We start from the raw sequence: 26,435 nt of genomic DNA, 5'->3' as shown, positions 1-26,435 counted from the left end.
GAGACTAGCGCTAGAGAGGTGGCGGAGGGATCTCCAAGGTCGTTGTAACAGTACACAACAGGGCAATAGGGAAAATTCTATATTGATGACTTCAGAACCGGTCTGTATTATGGAGTTAACAGCCATTTTAGAAGTGTAAGGAAGGACCACATGCCTTACATACAAACCTCATAGACCCTGAAATGGATTCAATTTAAATCAAAAAGCTTTATTGCCCTTCCAAAATACATAAGAAGGAAATGGCCTTTTTGACATGCGACAAAGAATTGATTTGAATCTCTTTTATTGTTGCGTTCTATATTATCGTCGGATGGGGTATTCTGCGTGAAAGTGACCGCAAGTAATGCTATTCATTATATTTCAGGTTCCATTGTCTTTCTTTGTGTGGTCTCTAACAACAATATGTTTGTTGTGTGTTTGTGCGCGTATGTGTACCAGGAGTGTGAGCAGCTGCAGAAGATGTACGCTTGCCCCCAGGACGAGCGGCTGCTTGAGCACACACAACAACAGCATTTCCTGTACCAGCAGGAGCAGCAGATTCTACACCAGCAGATACAGGTCACTGTGACACACACCGACACAGGCACACACACATGCGCGCACGCGGTGACAGACACACACACACACACACACACACACACACACACACACACACACACACACACACACACACACACACACACACACACACACACACACACACACACACACACACACACACACACACACACACACACACACACACACACACACACACACACACACACACACACACACACACACACACACACAGAGACACACACACACACACACACACACACACACAGAGACACACACACACAGAGACACACAGAGAAAGACACACATACACAGAGAAAGAAACACATACACAGAGATACACACAGAGAAAGACACACATACACAGAGATACACACAGAGAAAGACACACATACACAGAGATACATACACAGAGAAAGACACACACACACACAGAGACACACATACACAGAGAATGACACAGGCACACACACAGAGACACACAGAGAAAGAAACACATACACAGAGACACACAGACAAAGACAGACACACATACACAGAGAAAGACACAGAGACACACATACACAGAGAACGACACAGACACACACACAGAGAAAGACACATACACACACACACAGAGAAAGACACAGACACACACACACAGAGAAAGACACAGACACACACACACAGAGAAAGACACAAACACACACACACAGAGAAAGACACAGACACACACACACAGAGAAAGACACAGACACACACACACAGAGAAAGACACAGACACACACACACAGAGAAAGACACAAACACACACACACACAGAGAAAGACACAGACACACATACACAGAGACACACACACACACTGCGTGGTTTGTATCAGCTGGAGCAGTGTTTTCTACACCAGCAGATGCAAGTCACTTTGAGCCTGGGACATTTCTGTCCCCATCTGTGAAAGACACTCACACACTGGGAAATGCAGGTCGATGTGACACAAACACCGTAAACACTTGCCATTATGCGTTCCTAAATAGTTTCCCCATTAGCTAAATCTTTCTCTCCATTCTGCAGGCCCTGTCTTTGGGACACGGAGACTGCCAGCCCAGTCACCTTACCCACCAGCTCCAGAGGTGAAAACACCACACACACACACCCTGAGTTGTCAACACCTGCACACTCTGAGCAAGAGACTGATGATACTCATTAGTGTCTAAAAACAAGCATTTATTTTTATGCGTACAGGTTCAAAGGAACATGCTCTATGGCAATAGTCTGCTAAACAAATGTCGTGCAGCTCAGAGAAGCTCCACCAACAAGCCAGGCTTTTGTTTCGCTCTATTGATTTGAAGTGTTATTTACATCCCTGTCTGTTCTCTCCCTTCCCTCAGGTTGCATATCCAGCCCTCCAGCCCACCGCCTACACATCCCAGCAACCACCTTTTAAGACAGCCCAATCAGAGTCCCCCTCCAACAGCGATGATGCAGGGGCACGGTGAGTTTTAACTCCACCCCTTATTCCTACTTGTCTTTTTATTGGACTAAAGGACTGAATGATCAGTCAATATGACAAAATTGTTAATGATCCCTTATTAAGACTAAGTGATGGTTGAAATAACCTGTTTGTAGGTGTATTAGCTCTCTCCTGACTGACTGATCTCTCCCTCCTACCCCTCAGGTGTACCATCAGCGGTGCAGTACCAGCACGCCCCCGCCCTCTACCAGCCCTCCAGCGGGGAGTCCCCCCCCTTGCGGCCTCCGCCCGGTCGCACTGCCCCCGCAGCAGCAGCAGCCCTGCTCCTCTTCCCGTGGGGGGGGTGTCCCCATGCCCCAGCAGCAGGTGACTATCCAGGTGCAAGAGGTGGAGCTGGGAGGGGGGCGGGGCCCTGCAGCGCCAGCAGCAGGCTTTCCTTTCCACGCCGTGCTCCCACCGGGTCCTGGGGAAGCAGCTGAGCGCAGACAATGCCGAGACCCACAGGTGACCCTCACGCTGCCTGTGTGGCTGACCCGTCATGGCTGTTCCCCTTTGCACTTTTTGATTTTACTTTTTGTTTTCCCTCCATCACTTTTCTTAAACTTTCATGTTCTTCAACTCTGTGTTTTGGACTTTCTCGTATGTCCTCACACTGTAAAAACCTCCATTTCACCCCCCCCCCTCATTCAGTTATTGTAGATTTCCGTCCCTCATACCTCAGTCAACCGTAGGAAGCCATGTTCCTGAAGCCCAAAACTCACTCATAATTCCGTTTAATAAACCGTGTTGCCCGTGGTGTAAATACATTTCGGCTTGTATTATTGGGAGGTGGGATTTAGAGGCACCATGGGAGGCATCCTAAATGGCAGCCAGTTCCCCTACATCCTGAACTCCTGTAGACCACGTGCCCTGGTCAAAAGTACTCTATATAGCAGGGGTGTCAAGCAAATGGACCCAGGAAGCCCATTCAATCTGGCCCGTTCGAAAACGAAAGCTAGACAGTCAGGGAGCATTAAGAAAATCCATAGAGGTTATGTTATCTTTTGCACTTTTTGACTGCGAGGAAATGTAATCAATATTAAGTGCGGCCCTCGGGACCTCTGTGAAGACCGAATGCGACCTGCGGGGCGAAATGAGTTGTTTACGCCCCTGCTATTCAGGGACAACAGGGTCTTACACCTGATAGGTTAGTGGATTTCAGACAAAATCTTGTGGGTTTTTACATTGAGAAATACCACTGTGACCAAAGTGTTTTGATAAACCAAAAAACCTACTTGGCTGAATAAGGAGACGTCCCACCGCCCGCTGATTCCCCCGCTGTGATTGGCTGACTAAATGGGCGTAGGTGGTGGGATGACTGCTCGTGGTAGGAGTGTCCCTTCCAGCTGGTAGGAACTAGGAATTCCTATACCCAACAGTCTGTGTGTTGTATTTCTCCTCCACCCCAGCTGTAGGACCTAAACACATATTCACCCAACAGTCTGTGTGTTGTATTTCTATGCTAAGCCTAGACCACGTTCACTGAGAGGGGGTGACAAGCTTGTTTGTTACCTCATCGTTTGATTTTCCTGTCATTTCCTCTGGCAAAGCAACAGAATCTGGGTGTATTTGAGGTTGTCACTCAATACCAGGACTCCTTTAATCCGGAAGGCTTTTGTGCTAATTATCACCCATAATAGTGGGTCAAACGGTTGTATTTAAGATGTAGAATTGTATTGTCATGTCAGAATCACGTAGGCAATATATGTTTTGTCATACTTCTCTCACCACTCATACTGTTCATAATAACTCATTTAATTTTTATACTACTACTAATAATAACTGCCATTTATTTCTTGTATACTTCCTTAATCCAAAATACTTCATCTCAATGGTGTGTTTTTTTTCTCCCTCTCAGAAGTATTTGCATTGGATGGTACATTTTGTTGCAAGTAGCATATAAGCTGACTATTCCCCTCTCTTCCCTGGTCCCTCCCTCCCCAGTCGCAGCCTCGGACGGTTCAACACTTACGACCAGGCCGCCTTCAACCCTCATCTGTTCGGCGAGGGGTCTCGACCATCGGGGGTGGTGGGGGGCTACAACCCCTACCTCCAGGGGACCTCCCTCAAGGTGCCAGGGATGGAGGGCTACCAGGGTGGGGTGGTCGGTGGCACTGGAGGCGGGGGCTACGGGAACCCCTCTTCCCTGCAGCAGGCTCTCCTCTCCCCCACCCCCCTGGAGTACCGGCCCCAGCAGCATGTCACCCCCACCCTACAGGGTCTCCTCTCTCCCCGCCACTCCCTGACGGGCCACGCCGACCCCCGCCTGCCCCCCAGGACCTGGCCTCCCTGCTGAAGAGGCAGAGCCCTCGGCCGGCACCCCCACTTCCCCCAACGTGCCCCAGGACTACACGGAAATGCTGCTGCTGCGCCAGCTCGGCCAAGGGGAGTCTCTGGAGCCGGGAAGCCCCTACCACCACCTCCTCCAGATCAGGCCCCCAGATGTCCAGCCCCCCAGCCTGCCCCACTCAGAGAGCATGGAGGAGGATGACCTGCCACCCGGCTACCATGAGGGCCTCCTGGCCAAGGCCCAAGGCTGTGGGGACGGCCATGACCTGCTGGGCCCCCCCCAGGGAGGGACTCCCCCCTACAACTCCCCCACACACAGACACGGCTACATCAGGAGCACCACCACAACCAGAGGTAAGGGTCAAGCAGGCTCAACCGTAGAAATAGAAGGACTATTTAGATTCTGTACATTCTATTTCTATGGTGTCAAACAGCTGTCACATCCCTGTATGCTGATACTCACATGCTTTTTACACATTCCTGCTTTGGTCACACAAGCTACATTCTATACTGTTAACTTAGCAAATTCAGTAATCCCTCCCTCCCTCTCTTCCCCCTTCCAGACAATGAGCATGTTGACTGCACGACCCAGGGGCAGCAGGTTATGGAGCAGGGCGTGCCTGACCGTAACGGAGTGGGCTACTCCACCAGGGGCTCCCAGGGGGACGGCTATCGGCCCCGGGGCCAGCTACAGCGCCACCACACCATCCAAACCTGCGACGACGCCTATGTGAGTCTCTCACGGTGCCATAATGTGCTCCGTTTGGGACACACAGAAGTAGAATCTACAGAATCTCTTAGCGTCTTGTGTAGCTCTCAAAGGACTGGATAGTTTCAATGGATAGGTCTTAGGCTTGGTAAAACTATCAGAGGGCACGATGGACCTTGTTGCTCATACGTACCTTTTGTGTGGCATGCCTAGGGGTAGGGACTCGGGGTCAATTTGGAATTGTCTGTGTGCATGCGTTTATGTACTTAACGTGTCTTTCTGTACCGCCTCAGGACCAGGCTGAGCCCATGTCTGGTATGAGCCTGTTGGCTGGCAAGGCTCTGAGCTCCGCCCGCATGTCTGACATCCTCAGCCAATCATCTCTGACAGGAAGCCAGCAGCTCCACCAGCGGGAAGAGTCAGGTCAGTGTCACCTACACACACACCAAACGAGGTAAAGTGAGTAAAACGTGGCAGACTCAGTCTGGTCTGAGTAAAATGTGAACTCTAAAATAATCTCTGTCACAGGACGATATAGTATAACAATATATGCCGTTTTAGCAGACACTTGCATGCATTTTCTATTGGTTGTCCCAAAGGGAATTTAACCCATAATACTGCCTTCTAAATAGATATATTATTGTGAAATACACCGGATAGGTGCAGTGACGTGTTGTTTTACAGGGCAGCTAGCTGGGTGTTGAGTGCATGTGCATGGTCCTCTGTGGCTCCATTGGGCGGCAGCTAGCCTAGCGGTTAGAGTAGTAAGGCGCCCCTGGAACCAATTAGGGTTAAGTGCCTTGCTTAATAGCACATCGGCAGGTTTTCACCTTGACGCCTCGGGTATTCGAACCAGCGACCTTTCGGTTACTGGCCCAACTCTCTAACCGCTAGGCTAGCTGCCGCCCAACGGAGCCACGGAGTACCATGCCCATGCACTCACAACACCCACCTGCCCTGAACATGGAGTTCTTCATTCTGTCTGTGTTTTCTCCTGGCAGTATGTGACGTGGAGGGAGAGCTCCATGCTGGAGGCTGCTACCCGTCGTCCTGCACCAGCAACATCCTTCACAGCTACAAACCCCCAGACCTGCAGTACAGCATGGAGCAGGCCGGGGTCTAACACAGGTACGCACAGGCACTTAGTCTGCATCTCAAATGGCACCCTATTCCCTACTTTTGACCAGTAGTGCACTATATTTGGGGAATCGGGAGCCATTTTGGACCAACCTCACAGTATGACTCTGTTGCCTGAACTCAGTCTACACAGTCAGTGGTTGTTGCCACTGTTGCCACTGCTACCGGGGAACAGTGGGTTAACTGCCTTGTTCAGGGGCACAGCAACAGATTTTTACCTTGTCAGCTCGGGGATTCGATCCAGCAACCTTTCGGTTACTGGCCCAACGCTCTAACCACTTGGCTACCTGCCGCCCCAAACTGTTAATGCTGTTCTTCGATCAGTTGTCATTTAATTAAACTTTCATTTAGCCCGGCAGGTCATTTAGGATACGATTCTCATTCACAGTACTGACTTGGTTGGTCAAGAGGTGAACAGGACTAGAAGTGTTAGTGCTCCTAGCTAGGGGGAATCCAGAGGGAATCTCAATGGTATTACCTTGATTCCTCACCTCTCTCCTTACTTCCTTCTCTAAGCTCATTGGAAGAGAAGGACTGGGGGGTTTCCTCAGATATGCTTTTTGAGATGGAGGCAAGGAGAGAGGGCACAAGGAACCAAAGAAAGACAATTGAAATTCACCCCTAGTGTTAACCCTGTCCCTCTGTGTTCTCTCTCTCCTAGGAGCGTCTTCTGTGTATAAAGGTCCACATCAGCCACCTGTGTTGAGCAGCATCACGCCAAACCGCCATTGTCTGTCTGGAGGGGGCGCAGTCCGTCAGTCATGGGGCTTGGGGGAGGGCAGGCAGCCTGCAGGCTGCAGCCCGGGGTGGGTGGGGGGGATTGGCTGGGCGAGGGGAGTGGGTTCAATGCCAGCATTCTGTTCTGCACAGCCATCTAGCAAGCATTGCCATCATTGGCTCTCTCCATTTCTGCTCTTCCGTCCGATTGGATAGATCGGGCTCTGCTTCCCCCTATCACTTCTTCCTTCCTACCCCCTGCGGTCCCGCTCTCCTGCCCCCTTACCCCCCCTCCTCCTCCTAACTGTTGCCATAGCAACATACTCATGCGCCTCAATGTCCCAGACATTCATACAGGCAAAACGTATAGATAACATAAAGTTACACATGCACACACTCAGCCACAAACCCAAAGTATTCACACCAAGTCTGTGCGCAGGGATTCCTGTGAGGTTCTGTCCGCTCCTCCCTCTCCCCTCCACTGTATTCCAGTGGACCATTCCGGAGCGGGCTGTGATCTCAGAGCCTATGAGTGACCCATTCCATTGGGCTTACAGGGGTGGGATTGGGTCAGGCTCAGAGGCGCAAAAAAAAAACAGCTCAGTGACATCGAGGATCGCACAGCACAACCAGCTCTCATTTTTTATTTTGTTTTCCTGTTCTGTTCTTTTTATTAATTGTTTTTCAAATTCATTTTTACGGGCTAATGTTCATCTAGAAATTATGATCATTATTGTTATGACTGTTTTCTGTAAAATACGTTTTATTGTTATTATGATTATAATGAGAACTATTATTAAAGGAAAAAAAACTGTCCTGTGTTGCAAGGAAGACAACATTTTAGTTTTGATTACTTAAGAAATTCTGCACTTTCGGTTCAAGCTATCTTTAATTCTTCTCCCTGTTTACCCTCCCATACTGCCTTCTCCTTTTGTCACTCCCTTGTTCTCTCTTGTTTTATGCCCATCTCTGCCCCCCCCCCCCCCCCCCCCATTCTTCATTCCATCCTTCTCTCTCCCTCTTTTTCCACTCCCCATCACTCCCCTGCCACCTTTTGTGACAGTGTGGCATTGTGTGTAGTTTTAACAGACATGCTTCCCCTTCCTCCCCTGTACAGCGACACCATGTATAGACCACAATTGCTGTATCCCATTTTTTTGGGGGGTGGGGGGTGTTGGGGAGGTATTTTTATATTGTTATTGTTATTATTTGTATTTTTGGATGTCTTCAGATATCTTCTTCTTTTTTTTTTCCTTTTTCTGAATATTGAGATTTTTAGCCAAAAGAGTACAGGGAGAAAATCCTCCGTTGTCATAAAAAAAAGATTGTTCTTCTTGTTTTATTATCGAGACACTTGAAGAGGAGAGTGGTTATTTGTTACTTTTTATCATTTCAATCATTGATCTCGTCGTTGTTGTTAACGTTTTCTGTTTTTTGGGGGGGTAGATTTGGCAGGCAATGGGTTGTGGGGTGGTTCGGTGCTGGGAATGCAGTCATTGAAACGGAGGGGAACTGTAATATAGCTGACATATCATCATCGTAAGACATTTTTAGAGGCGGAGATGGACAGACCCCTTCTCCACTCGCTCCCCCAATCTGCAGTGGTACCCTCCGTCTCGGACCTCATCGCCCCCTTATTGGCCAACACGCACTGGACATTGCCTCTTCTCCCGACTCTGGCCCAGCTCCGGCCACATCCAAGGAGGAGACTACTACTCTGCACATGTGCTGCCTCCCTTTTCTATCTCGTTCTCGCTCTATATCGTTCCCTCCCTTCGTCACATGATCATCAAGTGAGACCTACTCCAGCCCCAATACTGAATTCAGTCCTTCATCTCTTCAGAGGGAGAGAAATGAGGAACTGACCAGAGACAGACCGGTTGCTTCAGTTTGACCCCAGCGCAGTATGTACAGTTCAGATAGTGAGCAGAGGGGGTGGGAGAACGATCCGCCTCCCTATCCCCACCTTGTCCGCAGGACTCCCAGTGCATCATGGTCCAGCAAGGGACTGTGAGTGTGTTGCTGATGAGTGAGCACCTCATTGTCTTCTTCCTTGTCTGTTTCTGTCTGACTTCCCTCTCATCATCTGTAAACCAGCTCTTTGCTCGGCACCTGTATCCTATGTTTTCTCTTTCTATTGTTTATTTTGTTTTTGGGAGTACAAAAATACTAAAGTGCAACAACGATGATTAAATAGAATTACCAACCAAACTGAGATGAATTAAATAAATATATATAAATAAATAATTTAAAAAGACAATGTGTTTGGGTGATCAATAGATTTAAGGAATCTGTATACCACCTTGGAATTTATGCTTGTTTTTTTGTCAGTCTGAATGCCATACTGCTTGTTTTTTTTGTCAGTCTGAATGTCACACTGCTTGTTTTTTGTCAGTCTGAATGTCACACTGCTTGTTTTTTGTCTGTCTGAATGTCACACTGCTTGTTTTTTGTCTGTCTGAATGTCACACTGTTTTTGTCTTGTTTTTTTTTTTGTCTGTCTGAATGTCACACTGCTTGTTTTTTGTCAGTCTGAATGTCACACTGCTTGTTTTTTGTCTGTCTGAATGTCACACTGCTTGTTTTTTGTCAGTCTGAATGTCACACTGCTTGTTTTTTGTCTGTCTGAATGTCACACTGCTTGTTTTTTGTCAGTCTGAATGTCACACTGCTTGTTTTTTTGGTCAGTCTGAATGTCACACTGCTTGTTTTTTTGTCAGTCTGAATGTCACACTGCTTGTTTTTTTGTCAGTCTGAATGTCACACTGCTTGTTTTTTTGGTCAGTCTGAATGTCACACTGCTTGTTTTTTTGTCAGTCTGAATGTCACACTGCTTGTTTTTTTGGTCAGTCTGAATGTCACACTGCTTGTTTTTTTGTCAGTCTGAATGTCACACTGCTTGTTTTTTTGTCAGTCTGAATGCCATACTGATTGTCCTCAACTACGAGCAGTAGCTTGTCATTGAGAAGCAGAGTTAATGGTTGTGAAACATGTACGAACATCTTCATGCACTACAGCAGGGTTGTGTTCCATTCCAATTTAGTCAATTCAGGAAGGAAACTGAAATTCCCACTAGAATTGGATTTTCAGTGTCCTTCCTCAGTTGACTGAATTTAAAAAGTGATCAACCCTGCCATATACTCCAGATTTCACAGGCTGTGATAGATAATAAGGCACAAACCTGAGAGCATCCTGGGTAAGAAGAACTCCTCTAGTTGAATTCATGAGCGTTAAGGAAAGGACCTCCCTGACACAGGAGCACTGTCGGGATGAATGGGGAACATTTGGTAAGCTATTGATTTTACATCCCTCTACCTCAGGGCTGCAGTGCTCGGGGATCAGCTTCTTTGGTCTGTCTGTCTATAGCTGCACTGCAGTGGCTTTTCAGGCAATGGTAGCTGAGCACAGATCTAAGGAGCCCTATAGGATTTAATGGAGGAGGGGCAGGCAGGGATGCTGTGGGGCTGCGATTGGAAGGTGTGCAAGATAAGTGGATAACAGCTAGTCCCCTGTGTTTTAGTAGAATGACCCCCCTCTCCCCCATGACTCTCCTTCCAGCCATCCCCTAATTTTTCTCTCTCTCACACCTTGTAATACGTGGCTACTGGCTCACTGAATGACGGATGCATTGCGTAGCTTGTCCCGTTTTCCTCTCGCTCCCCCTCTCCTCTTTCCTCTCTCCCCTTCTTGTTGTCTGTGTGGCGACAGCATGACTGCCTGCGTCAGCCACTAAATGCTGCTTGCTGCAGTCAGGATCGTGTGTGTGTGTGTGTGTGTGTGTGTGTGTGTGTGTGTGTGTGTGTGTGTGTGTGTGTGTGTGTGTGTGTGTGTGTGTGTGTGTGTGTGTGTGTGTGTGTGTGTGTGTGTGTGTGTGTGTGTGTGTGTGTATAGTTGAGTAAGCCAGGGGGTGCTGCCTCTTTTCTCCTCTGCTACCCTACCCAGCATGTATGGAGGACCGACAGGCTGTATCATCCCACCACCATCTGCAGACTGTGCCAAGGTAACACACTAACATGGATTTGTGTGTGTGTGAGAGAGAGAAAAATAAAGAATGGGGGAAGAAAGGTTCGGACTGTTACGTGTGTGTGTTGGTTTATCTGAGTTTGAAAGACAGTGCTGTGTGCATTGCTGTGTATATTTGGGTATGTGTGCGTTTTGAGGACACTGCATGCATCCCTGCACAGCAGATTTAGTGTGTTGCGCAGAGTCTAGCCCTCTAGCTCTCACTACTCTTGTCCATTACTCTCTTCCATCCATTGTGCCTGTGCTTGTTATGATAACAAGCTTCCAGCCATCTCTTTACTGGACTGATTGCGCCATTGTTTATTTGGGGAATACTATGGAATGCTATTCTCATGCTGTCAGCTTTATGTGTTGATGTCGTGCTTGCATGCCGGCTTTACTAGAAGGCGCTGACACATTGATCATGTGACCATGATAATCCGGGATTGATAGTATCAGGCGTTGGTCATTTCTGGTGCTTTTTCACACGTTTGGTTTGCACGTATGTCTTGTGAAATCACGGACTTCTCCTTTAAAACAGGCCTGTGTTTTTAATCTACTGGTAGAGATTTACTCAGATGGCGTCTATATCAGCGTATTGCACTGCAGCTCCTTACAAATCAAAGTTAGACAGCCAGCAAATTATTCAATACTCTGTGAAGTCAGGGTCTATTTGTGAAGAGCATAATCAACTCTTACTCTACCTCTCGTCCTCACTGTTCGTTGTGTCTCTATATCCGGTTGCAGCTTGGCTATTTCTTTGTCTTTCGTACTGTTGTATCCTTTCTGATTGGCTATTCCTGTGTCTTTTCATGGATTGTCCAGGAAGCTACTGTTCTTCTGTTGACGTTGTCTGTTCACACAAGTTGTTTATCTGTGTTCACCGCATTCTCTTTGTCTCTCTTAGGGATCTATCCACTTTATTCCTATTGTGTTTTTTCGGTCTTTGTCCCAGTCTCTTTCTTTCTGTCAGTGTTTTCTTGTTTTTTTTTCTAGAGCTAATGCTATTCTTATGTCCATGTTCTCTCTTTCTCTCCATATCTGACACACTGTCCTATTTCCCTGTCTTGTTTCTGTCTGTTTCGTTGTCCACCTCTGTTTTGCTTTTCATCCTCTTGTCTGTGTAAACCCTCTATTCAGTCACTGGAGAGCAATCACTTACTGCCAGTCTCTCTATTCCTGTGTGTGTGTGTGTGCTTGCGAGTGCACATCATGGCAGATAGCAGGTGTGTGTTGGTGGTCCTGTGGATGAGCATGGAGTGTGTGTGTCTGAGGCAGGTGCCGGGCACCACTGTCCTGCTGCTAAACACCTTGGCCTGGGCATGGACAGGTCAGTAACAAGACTGGATCACAAAAACTAAGAGATGGAAAATATACCACCTCACAGAGTATACTACTCGGTTCTTTATGAGTTACAGTATATTGATAAAGATTCTGATGAGATACCAATGAAAAGGACATTGAAATAGACACTGAGTTTCAAGGGCACATCTTTTAATTTTTTTTACATCAACTTCTCTGTCCAGGTGCCATCGAACATGCGCCCAAGATTGATGGACGGCATCGAGCTGCACTAACACTGAAAGAGAATGTCACCCACAAGTTCAACTGCCAATCAGAGGGTTGGAATCCTCATGCCCCACCCCTGCTGACGTGGTACCTTAACGGGGAGCGACAGAGACCGCCGTCGGACAAGCGGACACCTGGGCGCCTGGTGGTGACATCACGGGAGGAGTCTGGGCTGCTGACACCGGACTCCAAGCACAACAGCACCTTCTCTCTGAGAGCCAGGAAGTGGGATAGAGAGCTAGTATGTGCCGCCTCCAGCCCTCACAGTGGAGAGAGCTACAACGCCACCGTCACCCTCAATGTGCAGTGTGAGGAGGCTTGTTGAATGATCTGCTGATGTTGTGTGGGGAATGTGTTAATATGATTATCTGTTGTGGCTGTTCAGGTTTCACTTACTTGTTGAATTCAGGTTACATATCCAAAGGCAGTATTAACCCCAGTCCTTCTGCTTACCGTATTCAGATATTATCATTGGCCGCAGTGCTAATATCAATGTCCAATATGGTCCCACCACTGTAGGTTATTTAAACCCAGTAGTACATTGAACTGATGTGATGCTCAGTTTCCCTCTCTTTATTCTGTTCCCCTTTTCTATCACAGTCCAGCCAGAGATTCTGCGTGTGAACGCTCACTACACTGAAACCTCAGACCCTGGCCTCTCCTTGGTCCTCTTTGCCTTGGTACGGTCCAACCCCCCTGCCCACATCACCTGGGTGGACCAGTCCGGTCAGCGGGTGGCCAACACTTCGGACTTCCTCATCCTGGACTCGCGGAGCTACCCCTGGCTGACCAATCACACGCTGCAGGTCGCCCCGAGCAGCCTATCAGGGAACGTCTCCGTAAACGCCAGCAACAGTGTCGGTGCAGCTCAGAGCAACCTAGCTCTGGCAGGTCTGACAGGTCAATATCACTTTGACCCTTTTCTTACTATCATTGCCGCCGACACGAACAAACTGTCTTTGCATATTGTCTTTTCAGCGAAGGGTGGATGCGTAACCGGGCCATCTGAGTTTAGCTTGATTTGGCCCAGCTTGGCTCGGTTCGGCTCGGCTCGGCTCGGCTCGGTTCAGTAGTGTGAATAGCCCTTTTTTCCACTACAGCCCAGATCATAGCCCCCCCCCCCCCCCCCCCCGTTTCTGTATTCTCCAGAGTTCCTCCAGTCCAGGGTGGAGGTGCCGGTGCTGGGCATCCTGACAGGGGGCGCTGTGGGCTTCGTTACCTTCCTCATCCTCAGCCTTCTGGTGCTCTGCCTTCTGCACAAGAACAAGGGCAAGGCCATCATCGGTGAGACAGGGGAGCAAGGAGGGTGGGAGGAACTGTTGTATTTTGATGGTACAGTGAATGAAGTGCTTTAAGTCTCTGAATAATGTCTGTTCTTTTTCAGATGAGCCAGTCGAGATTATAATGGCGAAAAAATGGTAACGTACATTTATTTAGTTGGTCGGTCTGTTGTTTGTGTCAGTTGTCAGCATAGGTATGTGTCTAAATGTGCCTTTCTACGGTAAGTCGCTCGGGAAAAGAGTGTCTGCTAAAATGTAATACCTATCAGTGGCGATATTAGCATGTACTAGGTCTTGGTGGGGAAATAAATAAATAAAAGTGTGTTGCACAACACTAAACAACACATTAATTGCACTGTAATGGTGACATACGGTGCCCACAAACTGTTAGGGCCTAAGTAAAGCTATCTGAACAGCAGTCCCAACATCTTACCAGTGCTACACCTGGCTATCAGCGGAGCCTTGTCTGGCAGCGAAACAGTTCATTCAGCCTAATTTACTACCTTTTAAATAAACATGGCTGACTTGCTTAAACAAATATGGTTTCTACTAACAATTGAGATGGAGAAACTATGGCATAAGGGGATGAAAAGCGGATGAAAGGAAATCCTTAACTTCGATTAAGACAATGAGCGAGCTAGGACGGACATAACAGTTAGTCAATGTAATTATTTGTTTAGCACTTTTGAAATGTACAGCAACAGAATTCAGAATACGGGCCGTTCTTACAGTGTTCTCCCTGTACACCAAGTCAGAACTGTAGGACAAATAAGGGGCATATAAGCAGACAATGAAAGCTTTTACAATATTCAATGATTACATTTCACTTAAACAGGTTATAGGCTACAGTAGAGCAGTCGGAACAGTAGGCAAAATGAAGAAGGGTAAATAGACCAAATGATTAGGGTGAGGCATATGGCCTACTAAAATCTTACTACACAACATACACTTAGTATTACTTTCTTAGCTACTGTATACATATCTCCCTGGCATATTACAGAATTTATGCCGCAGCATACAATACATTTTTGGACTCACCTTGTTGTGCTCACTTGGAACAGGAAGGTGGAGTGGTGGTCCTTCGTGGGCAAATTTTGTCATCAAATTCTGGCATTCTCTGGATTTATGGTGCTTTCAAAACAAGTCGGATGACCGTTCAAAACGTATTTTCCCAGTCGGAGCTCGTTTATTCCCCACTTCCCGGTTGTCTTGAACTCACTAAAGTCAAGTTTTCGCAGTTCCGAGTTGTTGTTTTGAGCATGACCCAAATCATGCTTCATTGACAGCATGGCCAATGTTGAACGTTTATCATTTTAAACTTGGAAAAGAGCCCCTTAATGCCATATTTGGGACCACACAGCCACTGTCACTGATTCCTTCCAAACCACTTGTTGAATCTGTGATTTCCAACTTGTTGTTGTGTAATATTTATGTCCAATAGCCGATGAGCACCGATACGTTTTACCCATAATTTATCTTCATATGGCCAGGATGAAAAAGGTTTTGTCAGTAGATTGTCGACTTGATTCATGATGATGACTGCTAGCTCAGATCGGGAAAGTATGACGTTGACGTGATCAGTCCAGTCAAAGCTACTGTACATGTAACGTGATTTGACGTCATTTTATCTGTGGCCAATGACCTTGAGCCTTCTTGGATGGACACTTTTATAATGAACTATGGCAGCACCCAAAGGGCTAGAATTTTCAAGGTCTCCTCTTACACTTGGCAGTGACGTAGTGTCTCAATGAGTGACAGAACACTGAGCAACGCTCTGTATGTTCCGCTGGCTAGCCCCACCGCCACAGAAAGCACTGAGTTAGGCTGAAACCCCTGCATTTTGGAGCTGCCTTACTCAAGAAAGCAAAAAAGAGACAATGTTTGTATGCAGCTTTATTAACTCAAAGATATGCATAATTTTTTACATTGTTTGAAAACTGATATCTGACCTGTATTAATGCCAAAACAGGCAAGCCCCTCTTCCCCACCTGCCCAGAATGACGGGTTGCCACTGTTTCCTATGTATTGTATTCATGCTCCTCTTTAAGTATTTACAGTACAGTACACAAGGCAAGTGTCTGTATAATAATATACGTTACATGGGTGTATTCACTAGGAAACAATCAGACGCAAACAGGCCAAAACGGGGATGGGCATACCTGAACTTATCCAATAAGAAATGTTTTGCTACGGTGTGCACTAATAAATACACGCCATGACTCTTGTTTCAGTATGGAATCATCTAATGTGAAGGTAGACAAGATATCCTTACCCAGAGAGAACATGTCTCTACCTTCCAACATGCAACTCAACGACCTCAGCACCCTGCATAAAGGTAAGACACTACACTACTGCTGAGAGACCGATGCCTCATTAGAACCGAGGCAGAAGTCTCATCAATGGTGCAAAGCAATTACAGAAGAGGAAACAGAGTGGCCATTTCGGTGCCCTGGGCACTGGCATCTGTCCCTGTGGTCTTCTCTATGACTCTGTCCCATCTGTTACTCTACTTCCTCATCCCCATGCTGTCTCTCTGTAGCACTCGAGACCGCCAAACACCACCTTGGGGACAAGATGAGAGAGGAAGAGGAGGATCTGTCTGCTGCCTACGCTGCCAGGGGTAAGACAGGGTTCAGATGTTTAAGGTTAGCTTGCCTGTTGAATGGAAATGCGTTGGCCCAGTCTATACTTTCCACACTAATATAATGTGTAACATAGTTTCAGGCGTGTTACGGAGCGTGTGGATGTGTTTATATATACTATTGGATGTGTGTGAGCCTATAATTCTCGTTTGTGTGTGTACATACTGTGCACCACATATGTCAGTCCGTACATTGTTCTAAAGGTTGTTGTTGACACCCCCCCAGGCTTCGCCCTGTACCCCATGGTGGGCTACATCTATAAGGTGAACAGCAAGAGCAGTGATGAGATCTGGCTCTGACTACTATGCCCCAGTTCCACCACTGGGTGGTCAAACCACAGTGCAATGGGGCCAAAAGGAACCTGTGGAACGACTGCCAGTCAACCAATCAGCCGATCCCATCTTCAACAAGGACCAATAGAGATGCTGAGATGATTACAGGCACAGACCAGCAAGGGGAACCTGTTAGGAAGATACTGTAGTTAGCGAACTCACTCTGAGGTTGTCCAGATGAACCTATTACAGCAGGTAATCACATTCCAACTTGATTCCGTGAAAATCAGAAACTCAGAATATCAGGTCCTATGTTGATTGGTTAGTGTAATTCAAGCTGACAGCTAAGTCTGTAGCCTGGTCCTATATCCGTTTGTGCTGTCTGTCTATTTGGTGTGACTATATGTCACAAACAGATCTGGGACCAGAAGGGTGCAGTTGTGATATCAAGTGAATACATTTAGATGGCTCCAAACACCTAAACCGATACTCAGTGTGGAAAGTATACTGTACCCGTGTTTTAGATGGTTTACACTGACTGACACCCACCACTCCTCCATATGCTACAGTCTGTTGATCACGTACCATAACCATGAACTCCTGTTGGATTAAGGAATGCTTCATGTTCTTTGTATATCATAATGTCCAAGACAATGTATGTGAACTGACATAGTTCTATGGCTATATACATAAACAATAGATATTCATCTACAAGTATAAAATATGTGTATATGTATATTTGTATTCATATGTATATGTGTATAAAATAAATCTAATAAAGATGAATATGACTATGGATTTGATTATGGATGGTAAATTCTGCTTTTTGGTTTTTATTTAGCCAGCAGGGGGCGCTAATCTTTACCGTAGTTAAGATGGAGACTGACGGATCCAACTGTCTATTGATTTACATAAGTTGGTCTGTCTGGCTTGTCATATTAATGTTGTCACCAGAGGTCATCGGGGCTTTGAAGGTCTGGGTATCATCGGGGGACAGTGCAGGGCTGGTTCTGCTGTAATGGAGCCCAGAGACTTGTGTTGGCCCATTTCAGTGTGCTGAGCCAGTGGGAGGAAATGCAGCCTTTCCTCTGATGGAAATTGTAATGACATTTACATATGACAATTATATATCCCAGATTGTGTTCATTGGATACTGCTGAGAGGGAAGTGATACTGTCCTATATTTTATGGTTCTGACACTGCTGACTGGCTAGATGTGATTGTGTGTAGATTTGAACAGAAAGACGATGTTATGACCCCCAAAATCAACATTTTGTCTACTGCAATTCTTCCAAGAAAAGTGTTTTCTGTCTTACCTTTGGTTAGTGCATTGTTGTTGTTTTTTTGATGTAGGGGTGGGTAGTGTTTGAGCCATTGTGTCTTAGTGACTGGGTGAGAGTGTGACTGTGTTCCAGGTGCCAGTTGTAGGTTACAGGGTGTTGTGGTCTACCGTAGCCAAGCAGGAAGCTGCTTTGTGGGATCATCTCTCTGTCTTCCTCACACGGCTCCTTTTGCAGAGCAGTAGGGATTTTAGGTTCTACAGAATCATTGGGACATCACTTTCTTAAAGAAATGTGAGTATGATCATAATCATGTTTTACTACATCGTAAAATCATATTCCATACTAAAAACCATTACTCTCAAATGATTTTTTTGCAATTTACCGTAGGCCCATATGTAATTCTTCTTACCCTTTTATAATATTGTACTACACATTGGGACATAGTTGTATCAAAAGTGACAATACTTGCTAAAGCAGCATGTTGAAGATATTTTGGGCTGTGGCCTCACTCATAACTCAACCCAGAGAAATGACAGAGGTACCAGATAGAGGCAGCCCCCGGTGTAACGGAAGATAAACCAATCATACACACTTCCTCCTCATAGACATAGAGACAGACAGACCTACTGCGAAGGTGACATTTTGAAGAGATTTTGGAAACCTACAGGGGAAAGGATTCCATATTAAGGTATGTTTTTAGTTTTGAACTCCTATTCTGAAGAGTTGATAGAGACGCTTAAAGAGTTGGCATCACTGGCATTAGAAAGGTTTACAATTTAAAAGGTTTGTTGGAGCCTAAGGATGTGTAAAATGACACAAAACAACAATAAATCAATATAATTGTGTAAAGGTGTTTTTTTTGTGATATGTCTCAATTCAGTAAATAAAGATGTGTCTTTCTATTATGAAGAAGTTTGAGTAAAATTAAAATGGCTGACTAGGGACAGAAATGGTGTCTCCTACAATGGCTGTGTATGAAATGATACACCAGTTTAATTTCCCCAGGAGAATCGAGAGAAGAGTAAGTAGAATGAAGTGGACCATACTCTTGGCTCATCTGTTGGTGATTTGGACCATGACTGGTACGTTTTGGGAGAATATCTATGAAGACAAAAAAATACATTGATAGACTGCATTAAAAAAAATGTCAGAAAAGATTCAACACAACAGTTTTTTTTCTGATCACTTTTTATTACTATTCCTGACTAGATTAATCCGATGGATGACATTCAAAAAGTACAAGATCACTGATGTCAAGGTCCCAAATGCTTTTGTATCTTTTTACTGTGACCCTAACTGATGCTTCCCCCATTCTTTTTACAGTAGCTGAAGATACAGTCCCAAGTAAGTGACCAGATTTAATCCAGGTCCTGTTTCGATCTAACTGTGAATCTTAGGGCATTATCTGGGCATAGATCAGGTTTTCTCCTCGTTTAATTTAATATTCAAAACTATCTAACCGAACTGACCAAAACCCACCATAAGTATTGGCATCCTTGATAGAGATGAGCAGAAAATAAAAGATATATATGTATAAAAGAAATAATACAAAACCTGAGCTATATTAAATGCAAAACAAAAAAACATGAGCAAGTTATATGAATTTATACTAATGCAATTGCTCAGAAAAAAAATATGATTTTGTCATCTGACCGTAGCACCGCCTGGAGTTTGATACATGACGTTGGCACTTGGATTGGAACCGGTGCTAGGGTCAGATTGCATGAAAATTGAGCTCTTCGGCCACGGACATCGGTGGTGGGTTTGGTGTTGAAAAACAGAAGCATATGCAGAAAAGTATCTCATACCTACTGTAAAATATGGTGGTGGATTTTTTTTGATGTTATGGGGCTATTTTGCTTCTACTGGTCCTGGGGCCCTTGTTAAGGTCAAAAGCATCAAGTAACAGGACATTGTTGAAAAAAACCTGGTTGCTTCTGCCAGGATCTTCTAGCAAGACCATAAAAACAAGCACTAATCAAAATCCACAAAGAAATGGTTAATTGACCGCAGAATCAGCATTTTGCAATGGCCCTCTTATGCTCTGGACTTGAACTCCATTTTAAACCTGTAGTTTGAATTGAAAAGGGCCGTCCATAAGAGCAGACGAAGGATATCAAGGACCTGGAAAGATTCTGTGTGGAGGAATGGTCTAGGATCAAATCAAATGGTATTTGTCTAATGTTTCATAAACAACAGGTGTAGACTAACAGTGAAATGCATACTTACGAGCCATTCCCAACAATGCAGAGAGAAAGAAAGAGAAATAATGACACAACGAATAAATACACCATGAGTAATGATAACTTGGCTATATATACACGGGGTACCAGTACCGAGTCGATGTGCAGGGGTACGAGGTAATTGAAGAAGATAAGTACATATTAGGTAGGGATAAAGTGACAGGGCAACAGGATAGATAATAAACAGTAACAGCAGCGCATGTGTTGAGGCAAAAGTGTGGATCCCAAATTACTTCAATGGGTGACATGTCTGGAATATGCAGGCCATGGAAGAACCGGGACGTTTTCAGCTTCCAGGAATTGTTGAAGATCCTTGCGACATGGGGCCATGCATTATCATGCTGAAACATGAGGTGATGGTGGCAGATGAATGCCAAGACAATGGGCCTCAGGATCTAGTCATGGAATCTCTGTACATTCAAATTGTCATTGATAAAATGCAAGCTTATTTATCTCAAATGTTGTGCACATCCCTGTTAGTCCGAAGCTTATGTCTGCCCACACCATAACTCCACCGCCACCATGGGGCACTCTGTTCACAATGTTGACATCAGCAAACTGCTCGCCCACACGACACCATAGACGTTGGTCTGCGGTTGTGAGGCTGGTTCAACATACTGCCAAATTCTCTAAAACATTGTTGGAGGTGGCTTATGGTAGAGAAATAAACATTAAATTATTTGGCAACAGCTCTGGTGGTCAGCATGCCAATAGCTCGCTCCCTCATAACTTGAGATATCTGTGGCATTGTGTTGTGTGACACAACTTCACATTTTAGAGTGGCCTTTTACTGCCCCCAACAAAAGGTGCACCTGTGTTATGATCATGGTGTTGAATCGGCTTCTTGATATGCCACACCTGTCAGGTGGATGTATTATCTTGGCAAAGGAGAAATTCTCACTAACAGGGATGTGCGCAACATTTGAGATAAATAAGCTTGTGCGTATGGAACATTTCTGGGATCTTTTATTACAGCACATTAAACATGGGACCAACATTTTTTTCAGTGTTTTTAGCTGTCTTATGGCTTAGGGTTAAAAGCTGTTCAGGGTCCTGTTGGTTCCAGACTTGGTCCATCGGTACCACTTGCCGTGCGGTGGCAGAGAGAATAGTCTATGACTAGGGTGACTGGAGTCTTTGAGAATTTTTAGGGTCTTTCTCTGACACCGCCTGGTACAGAGGTCCCGGATGGCAGGGAGCTCGGCCCCAGTGATGTACTGGTCTGTACACACTACCCTCTGTAGCGCTTTGCGGTCAGATGCAAGCAGTTGCCATACCAAGCCGTGATGCAGCCAGTCAAGATGTTCTCAGTTATCAAACTTTTTTTAAGGATCTGAGGGCCCATGCCGAATCTTTTCAGAGGGGGAAAAGGTGTTGTCATGCCCTCTTCACGACTCTGATGGTGTGTGTGGACCATGATAATTCCTTAGTGACACCAAGGAATTTGAAGCTCTCGACCTGCTCCACTATACCCCCTTCTATTTGGATGAGGGCTTGCTTGACCCTCTGTTTCCTATAGTTCAGAATCAGCTCATTTTTTCTTGCTGATGTTAAGGGAGATTGTTGTCCTGGCACCACACTGTCAGGTCTCTGATCAGGTCTCTAATTTGTTTTCCAATCTCATAAAACATTTTACAAAAAGGCTGTGTAATTATCCTCGCAAGGGGAGGGTGCTAGATTATTGAAAAAGGGAGTGCCAAGAATCTTGACCCTTATCTTTTAAATATTTTTTTTGTATTACTTGTTAAACAAAATCTCTTTCTCTGAGCAATTGTATTAGTATTAAATAATCATACATATTTGAGCATACAGTAAAGCTCAGTATTTGTATTATTTATTTCATACAGTCTTTTTTTGTTGATCTTTATCAAGGGTGCCAATAATTATAGACCTGACCGTATGTCTACCTAATATGCATTTGCTTAAATAACAGAAACAGAGCATGAGGGAAAAGTAGATGGAGAGAAACACGAATATCCCGAAAGGGCTTATCAATCTATCTTATCTAATGCTGGTGTGTTTATTTCTTTAGAACTTAAAATAAAAGTGGAAGAATCCTCCTCGGACAAGATCAAATTATCATGTCCTGATGGTTTCCGTTTTCTTTCTACTAATGAGACTACTCGAACACTGGAATACAAGGATGAGAACACAAATGAGTATGTATGCGAGAAAGTCAAAGATCCTGTCTCAGAAAACCAGAAGACAAGGTCAAAATCTATGTGAAATTTCGGAGTAAGTACAGTACTGCCATTTCCCACAATGTATAATTATACCTCACAATAATAGAAGTCAATGTTTTGTTTTGTGTGTATGCCATGTTAACACACATCATTATAATGTACGTGTATGTGTGGCTTGCTTGTGTGTGTGTGTTCCCAGCCTGTGATAACTGCGTCGAGCTGGATACAACTGCGGCAGTAGGGATGGTTGTGGGAGACCTGGTGGCCACTGTCCTGATTGGAGTAGCTGTCTACAGCATCGCCTCACAGCCCAAAGCAACACTGATCACGGGCAAGAAAAGTGAGTGACCACACAAAGGGGAAAAACATAGGATATGTGAACTTGAATTTGAATGATGCCTGACGAGCCCTTACTTTGAACGTTGCGCATAGAATGGAGAAAACTCAGAAGTGAACACTTCTGATTGAGATATTCTTAAAAATGAAATGTTTTACAGTAAACATTCAAAAATAATACACATGAAGGCCATAATCAATAATGTAATGCAATATTTCATTTCTGTCTTTCACCCCTAGCATCTAGCAAAATGGGGCTCATCAACAATGAGGCGAGTGCAAACGAAGACCCCATTGGCAACTATCAGGTAGGTGTTTCCTGGCTTCTTTGAGCCACGATCTTGACATGAACAAAATAATGAGTCAAAGTCATTAAGTTATAGCGATGGGTTGATCCATTTGTTTCTGTCTGATCTTTCTTTCTTTCTTTCTTTCTTTCTTTCTTTCTTTCTTTCTTTCTTTCTTTCTTTCTTTCTTTCTTTCTTTTTCTTTCTTTTTCTTTCTCTTTCTTTTTCTTTCTTTCTTTCTTTCTTTCTTTCTTTCTTTCTTTTTCTTTCTTTCTTTCTTTTTCTTTCTTTCTTTCTTTCTTTCTTTCTTTCTTTCTTTTTCTTTTTCTTTTTCTTTCTTTCTTTCTTTCTTTCTTTCTTTCTTTCTTTCTTTCTTTCTTTCTTTCTTTCTTTCTTTCTTTCTTTCTTTCTTTCTTTCTTTCTTTCTTTCTTTCTTTCTTTCTTTCTTTCTTTCTTTCTTTCTTTCTTTCTTTCTTTCTTTCTTTCTTTCTTTCTTTCTTTCTTTCTTTCTTTCTTTCTTTCTTTCTTTCTTTCTTTCTTTCTTTCTTTCTTTCTTTCTTTATCTCACAGCCCCTGAATAAAAGGCGCATGGACAGATCTGAGTACAGCACTCTGCCAGAAAGGAGATAAAGAGAAAAATCAAATGTAGAGCACAGCTCTGTTCGAAGATCTGTTTCGGATTGAAACATAGTGAATTGGGAGCTTTAGTGTTGTGCGGGCCATCTTGTTCTTTACTAGTATTATTTATCAGCCCGGTACCTATGTTTTTTTTAAGGTTGTGCATATGACCACACATTTGTCTACAAATAAAATGTGCTCAGTGCTACATTACTTTTACAAACCACAAAAGAATTGTTGTAATGCATTGAGTGAAGGCAGAAATCCATGACAAGTCCCTCAACTGTCCATTTGATGTACAGAGTCATTGACTGTTTGCTCTGTTGCTTTGTTTACTTTGATCTACTGCTTTGCACGAGCTAAGATTTCCTTTTGGTACCATAAATTGTATTTGTCCAACTTCACACATGTTTGTTGATTTCCCCAATTTTTATATTGAGAATTTGTTTGGCATGATGCCTCATAAGGTTAATATTACTGTATATAGACATATATACATTTTCCTTGTATTTATATTTGTTTTCATTTAGGCTGTTTTGTCATTCCATGACTTAACATAATTTGTTATTTGCTTTTATAGTCCTAGCTGATACCTTTTTTCAACCTGTGTACAGAAAATGTTTGACGAATTCAGGTGTACCATGGGGAAGGAGGTTTGTTATGAATTCAGGTGTACCATGGGGAGAGGAGGTTTGTTATGAACTCAGGTGTACCATGGGGAAGGAGGTTTGTTATGAACTCAGGTGTACCATGGGTAGAGGAGGTTTGTTATGAACTCAGTAGTACCATGGGGAGAGGAGGTTTGTTATGAACTCAGGTGTACCATGGGGAAGGAGGTTTGTTATGAACTCAGGTGTACCATGGGTAGAGGAGGTTTGTTATGAACTCAGGTGTACCATGGGTAGAGGAGGTTTGTTATGAACTCAGTAGTACCATGGGGAAGGAGGTTTGTTATGAACTCAGTAGTACCATGGGGAAGGAGGTTTGTTATGAACTCAGGTGTACCATGGGTAGAGGAGGTTTGTTATGAACTCAGGTGTACCATGGGGAGAGGAGGTTTGTTATGAACTCAGGTGTACCATGGGTAGAGGAGGTTTGTTATGAACTCAGGTGTACCATGGGGAGAGGAGGTTTGTTATGAATTCAGGTGTACCATGGGTAGAGGAGGTTTGTTATGAACTCAGGTGTACCATGGGTAGATGAGGTTTGTTATGAATTCAGGTGTACCATGGGGAAGGAGGTTTGTTATGAACTCAGGTGTACCATGGGGAAGGAGGTTTGTTATGAACTCAGGTGTACCATGGGGAGAGGAGGTTTGTTATGAATTCAGGTGTACCATGGGGAGAGGAGGTTTGTTATGAATTCAGGTGTACCATGGGGAGAGGAGGTTTGTTATGAACTCAGGTGTACCATGGGTAGAGGAGGTTTGTTATGAACTCAGGTGTACCATGGGTAGAGGAGGTTTGTTATGAATTCAGGTGTACCATGGGGAGAGGAGGTTTGTTATGAATTCAGGTGTACCATGGGGAGAGGAGGTTTGTTATGAACTCAGGTGTACCATGGGGAGAGGAGGTTTGTTATGAATTCAGGTGTACCATGGGTAGAGGAGGTTTGTTATGAACTCAGGTGTACCATGGGGAAGGAGGTTTGTTATGAACTCAGGTGTACCATGGGGAAGGAGGTTTGTTATGAACTCAGGTGTACCATGGGGAAGGAGGTTTGTTATGAACTCAGGTGTACCATGGGGAAGGAGGTTTGTTATGAACTCAGTAGTACCATGGGTAGAGGAGGTTTGTTATGAACTCAGTAGTACCATGGGGAAGGAGGTTTGTTATGAACTCAGTAGTACCATGGGTAGAGGAGGTTTGTTATGAACTCAGTAGTACCATGGGTAGAGGAGGTTTGTTATGAACTCAGTAGTACCATGGGGAAGGAGGTTTGTTATGAACTCAGTAGTACCATGGGGAGAGGAGGTTTGTTATGAACTCAGGTGTACCATGGGGAAGGAGGTTTGTTATGAACTCAGGTGTACCATGGGTAGAGGAGGTTTGTTATGAACTCAGTAGTACCATGGGGAAGGAGGTTTGTTATGAACTCAGGTGTACCATGGGTAGAGGAGGTTTGTTATGAACTCAGTAGTACCATGGGTAGAGGAGGTTTGTTATGAACTCAGTAGTACCATGGGGAAGGAGGTTTGTTATGAACTCAGTAGTACCATGGGGAAGGAGGTTTGTTATGAACTCAGGTGTACCATGGGGAAGGAGGTTTGTTATGAACTCAGGTGTACCATGGGTAGAGGAGGTTTGTTTGAACTATGAACTCAGTAGGTGTACCATGGGGAAGGAGGTTTGTTATGAACTCAGGTGTACCATGGGGAAGGAGGTTTGTTATGAACTCAGGTGTACCATGGGTAGAGGAGGTTTGTTATGAACTCAGTAGTACCATGGGGAAGGAGGTTTGTTATGAACTCAGGTGTACCATGGGGAAGGAGGTTTGTTATGAACTCAGGTGTACCATGGGTAGAGGAGGTTTGTTATGAACTCAGTAGTACCATGGGGAAGGAGGTTTGTTATGAACTCAGTAGTACCATGGGGAGAGGAGGTTTGTTATGAACTCAGTAGTACCATGGGGAAGGAGGTTTGTTATGAACTCAGGTGTACCATGGGTAGAGGAGGTTTGTTATGAACTCAGGTGTACCATGGGGAAGGAGGTTTGTTATGAACTCAGGTGTACCATGGGGAAGGAGGTTTGTTATGAACTCAGTAGTACTATGGGTAGAGGAGGTTTGTTATGAACTCAGTAGTACTATGGGTAGAGGAGGTT

The 26,435-nt window shown here is 44.8% G+C and overlaps 3 protein-coding genes across 3 annotated transcripts in view; all 3 read left to right on the top strand.

Annotated features, from left to right (window-relative positions):
• LOC124004817 (serine/threonine-protein kinase SIK3 homolog) overlaps positions 1 to 9,154 on the top strand; it is a 54,117-nt gene extending 44,963 nt beyond the window's left edge. Inside the window, 13 exon segments of the mRNA XM_046313627.1 lie at positions 439 to 558; positions 1,607 to 1,665; positions 1,924 to 2,027; positions 2,211 to 2,257; positions 2,259 to 2,423; positions 2,425 to 2,510; positions 3,990 to 4,318; positions 4,321 to 4,368; positions 4,371 to 4,688; positions 4,898 to 5,064; positions 5,337 to 5,466; positions 6,045 to 6,171; positions 6,842 to 9,154. Coding sequence (XP_046169583.1) covers positions 439 to 558; positions 1,607 to 1,665; positions 1,924 to 2,027; positions 2,211 to 2,257; positions 2,259 to 2,423; positions 2,425 to 2,510; positions 3,990 to 4,318; positions 4,321 to 4,368; positions 4,371 to 4,688; positions 4,898 to 5,064; positions 5,337 to 5,466; positions 6,045 to 6,166 — 1,695 coding nt within the window. The 3' untranslated portion in view covers positions 6,167 to 6,171; positions 6,842 to 9,154.
• Positions 9,155 to 10,314: 1,160 nt separating this feature from the next.
• Positions 10,315 to 17,458, top strand: LOC124005847 (transmembrane protein 25-like). The gene is made up of 10 exons (XM_046315469.1): positions 10,315 to 10,374; positions 10,840 to 10,897; positions 12,119 to 12,229; positions 12,426 to 12,776; positions 13,069 to 13,368; positions 13,618 to 13,752; positions 13,853 to 13,886; positions 15,980 to 16,083; positions 16,288 to 16,368; positions 16,616 to 17,458. The coding sequence occupies exons 1-10, from the start codon at positions 10,330 to 10,332 to the stop codon at positions 16,687 to 16,689; spliced, it is 1,293 nt and encodes a 430-aa protein (XP_046171425.1). The 5' UTR covers positions 10,315 to 10,329; the 3' UTR covers positions 16,690 to 17,458.
• Positions 17,459 to 18,084: 626 nt separating this feature from the next.
• Positions 18,085 to 24,016, top strand: LOC124006321 (T-cell surface glycoprotein CD3 delta chain-like). Its single transcript, XM_046316270.1, is given in 9 exon segments — positions 18,085 to 18,236; positions 18,551 to 18,633; positions 18,951 to 19,027; positions 19,269 to 19,289; positions 22,221 to 22,388; positions 22,391 to 22,423; positions 22,571 to 22,711; positions 22,948 to 23,015; positions 23,565 to 24,016. Coding segments are annotated over 7 exon segments (543 nt in total). The 5' UTR covers positions 18,085 to 18,236; positions 18,551 to 18,633; positions 18,951 to 18,975; the 3' UTR covers positions 23,625 to 24,016.
• Positions 24,017 to 26,435: the final 2,419 nt, after the last annotated feature.

This window comes from Oncorhynchus gorbuscha, linkage group LG19 (genome assembly GCF_021184085.1).
Source record: "Oncorhynchus gorbuscha isolate QuinsamMale2020 ecotype Even-year linkage group LG19, OgorEven_v1.0, whole genome shotgun sequence".
Lineage (NCBI taxonomy): Eukaryota > Metazoa > Chordata > Actinopteri > Salmoniformes > Salmonidae > Oncorhynchus > Oncorhynchus gorbuscha.
This window is presented reverse-complemented; position numbering and strand designations above follow the sequence as displayed.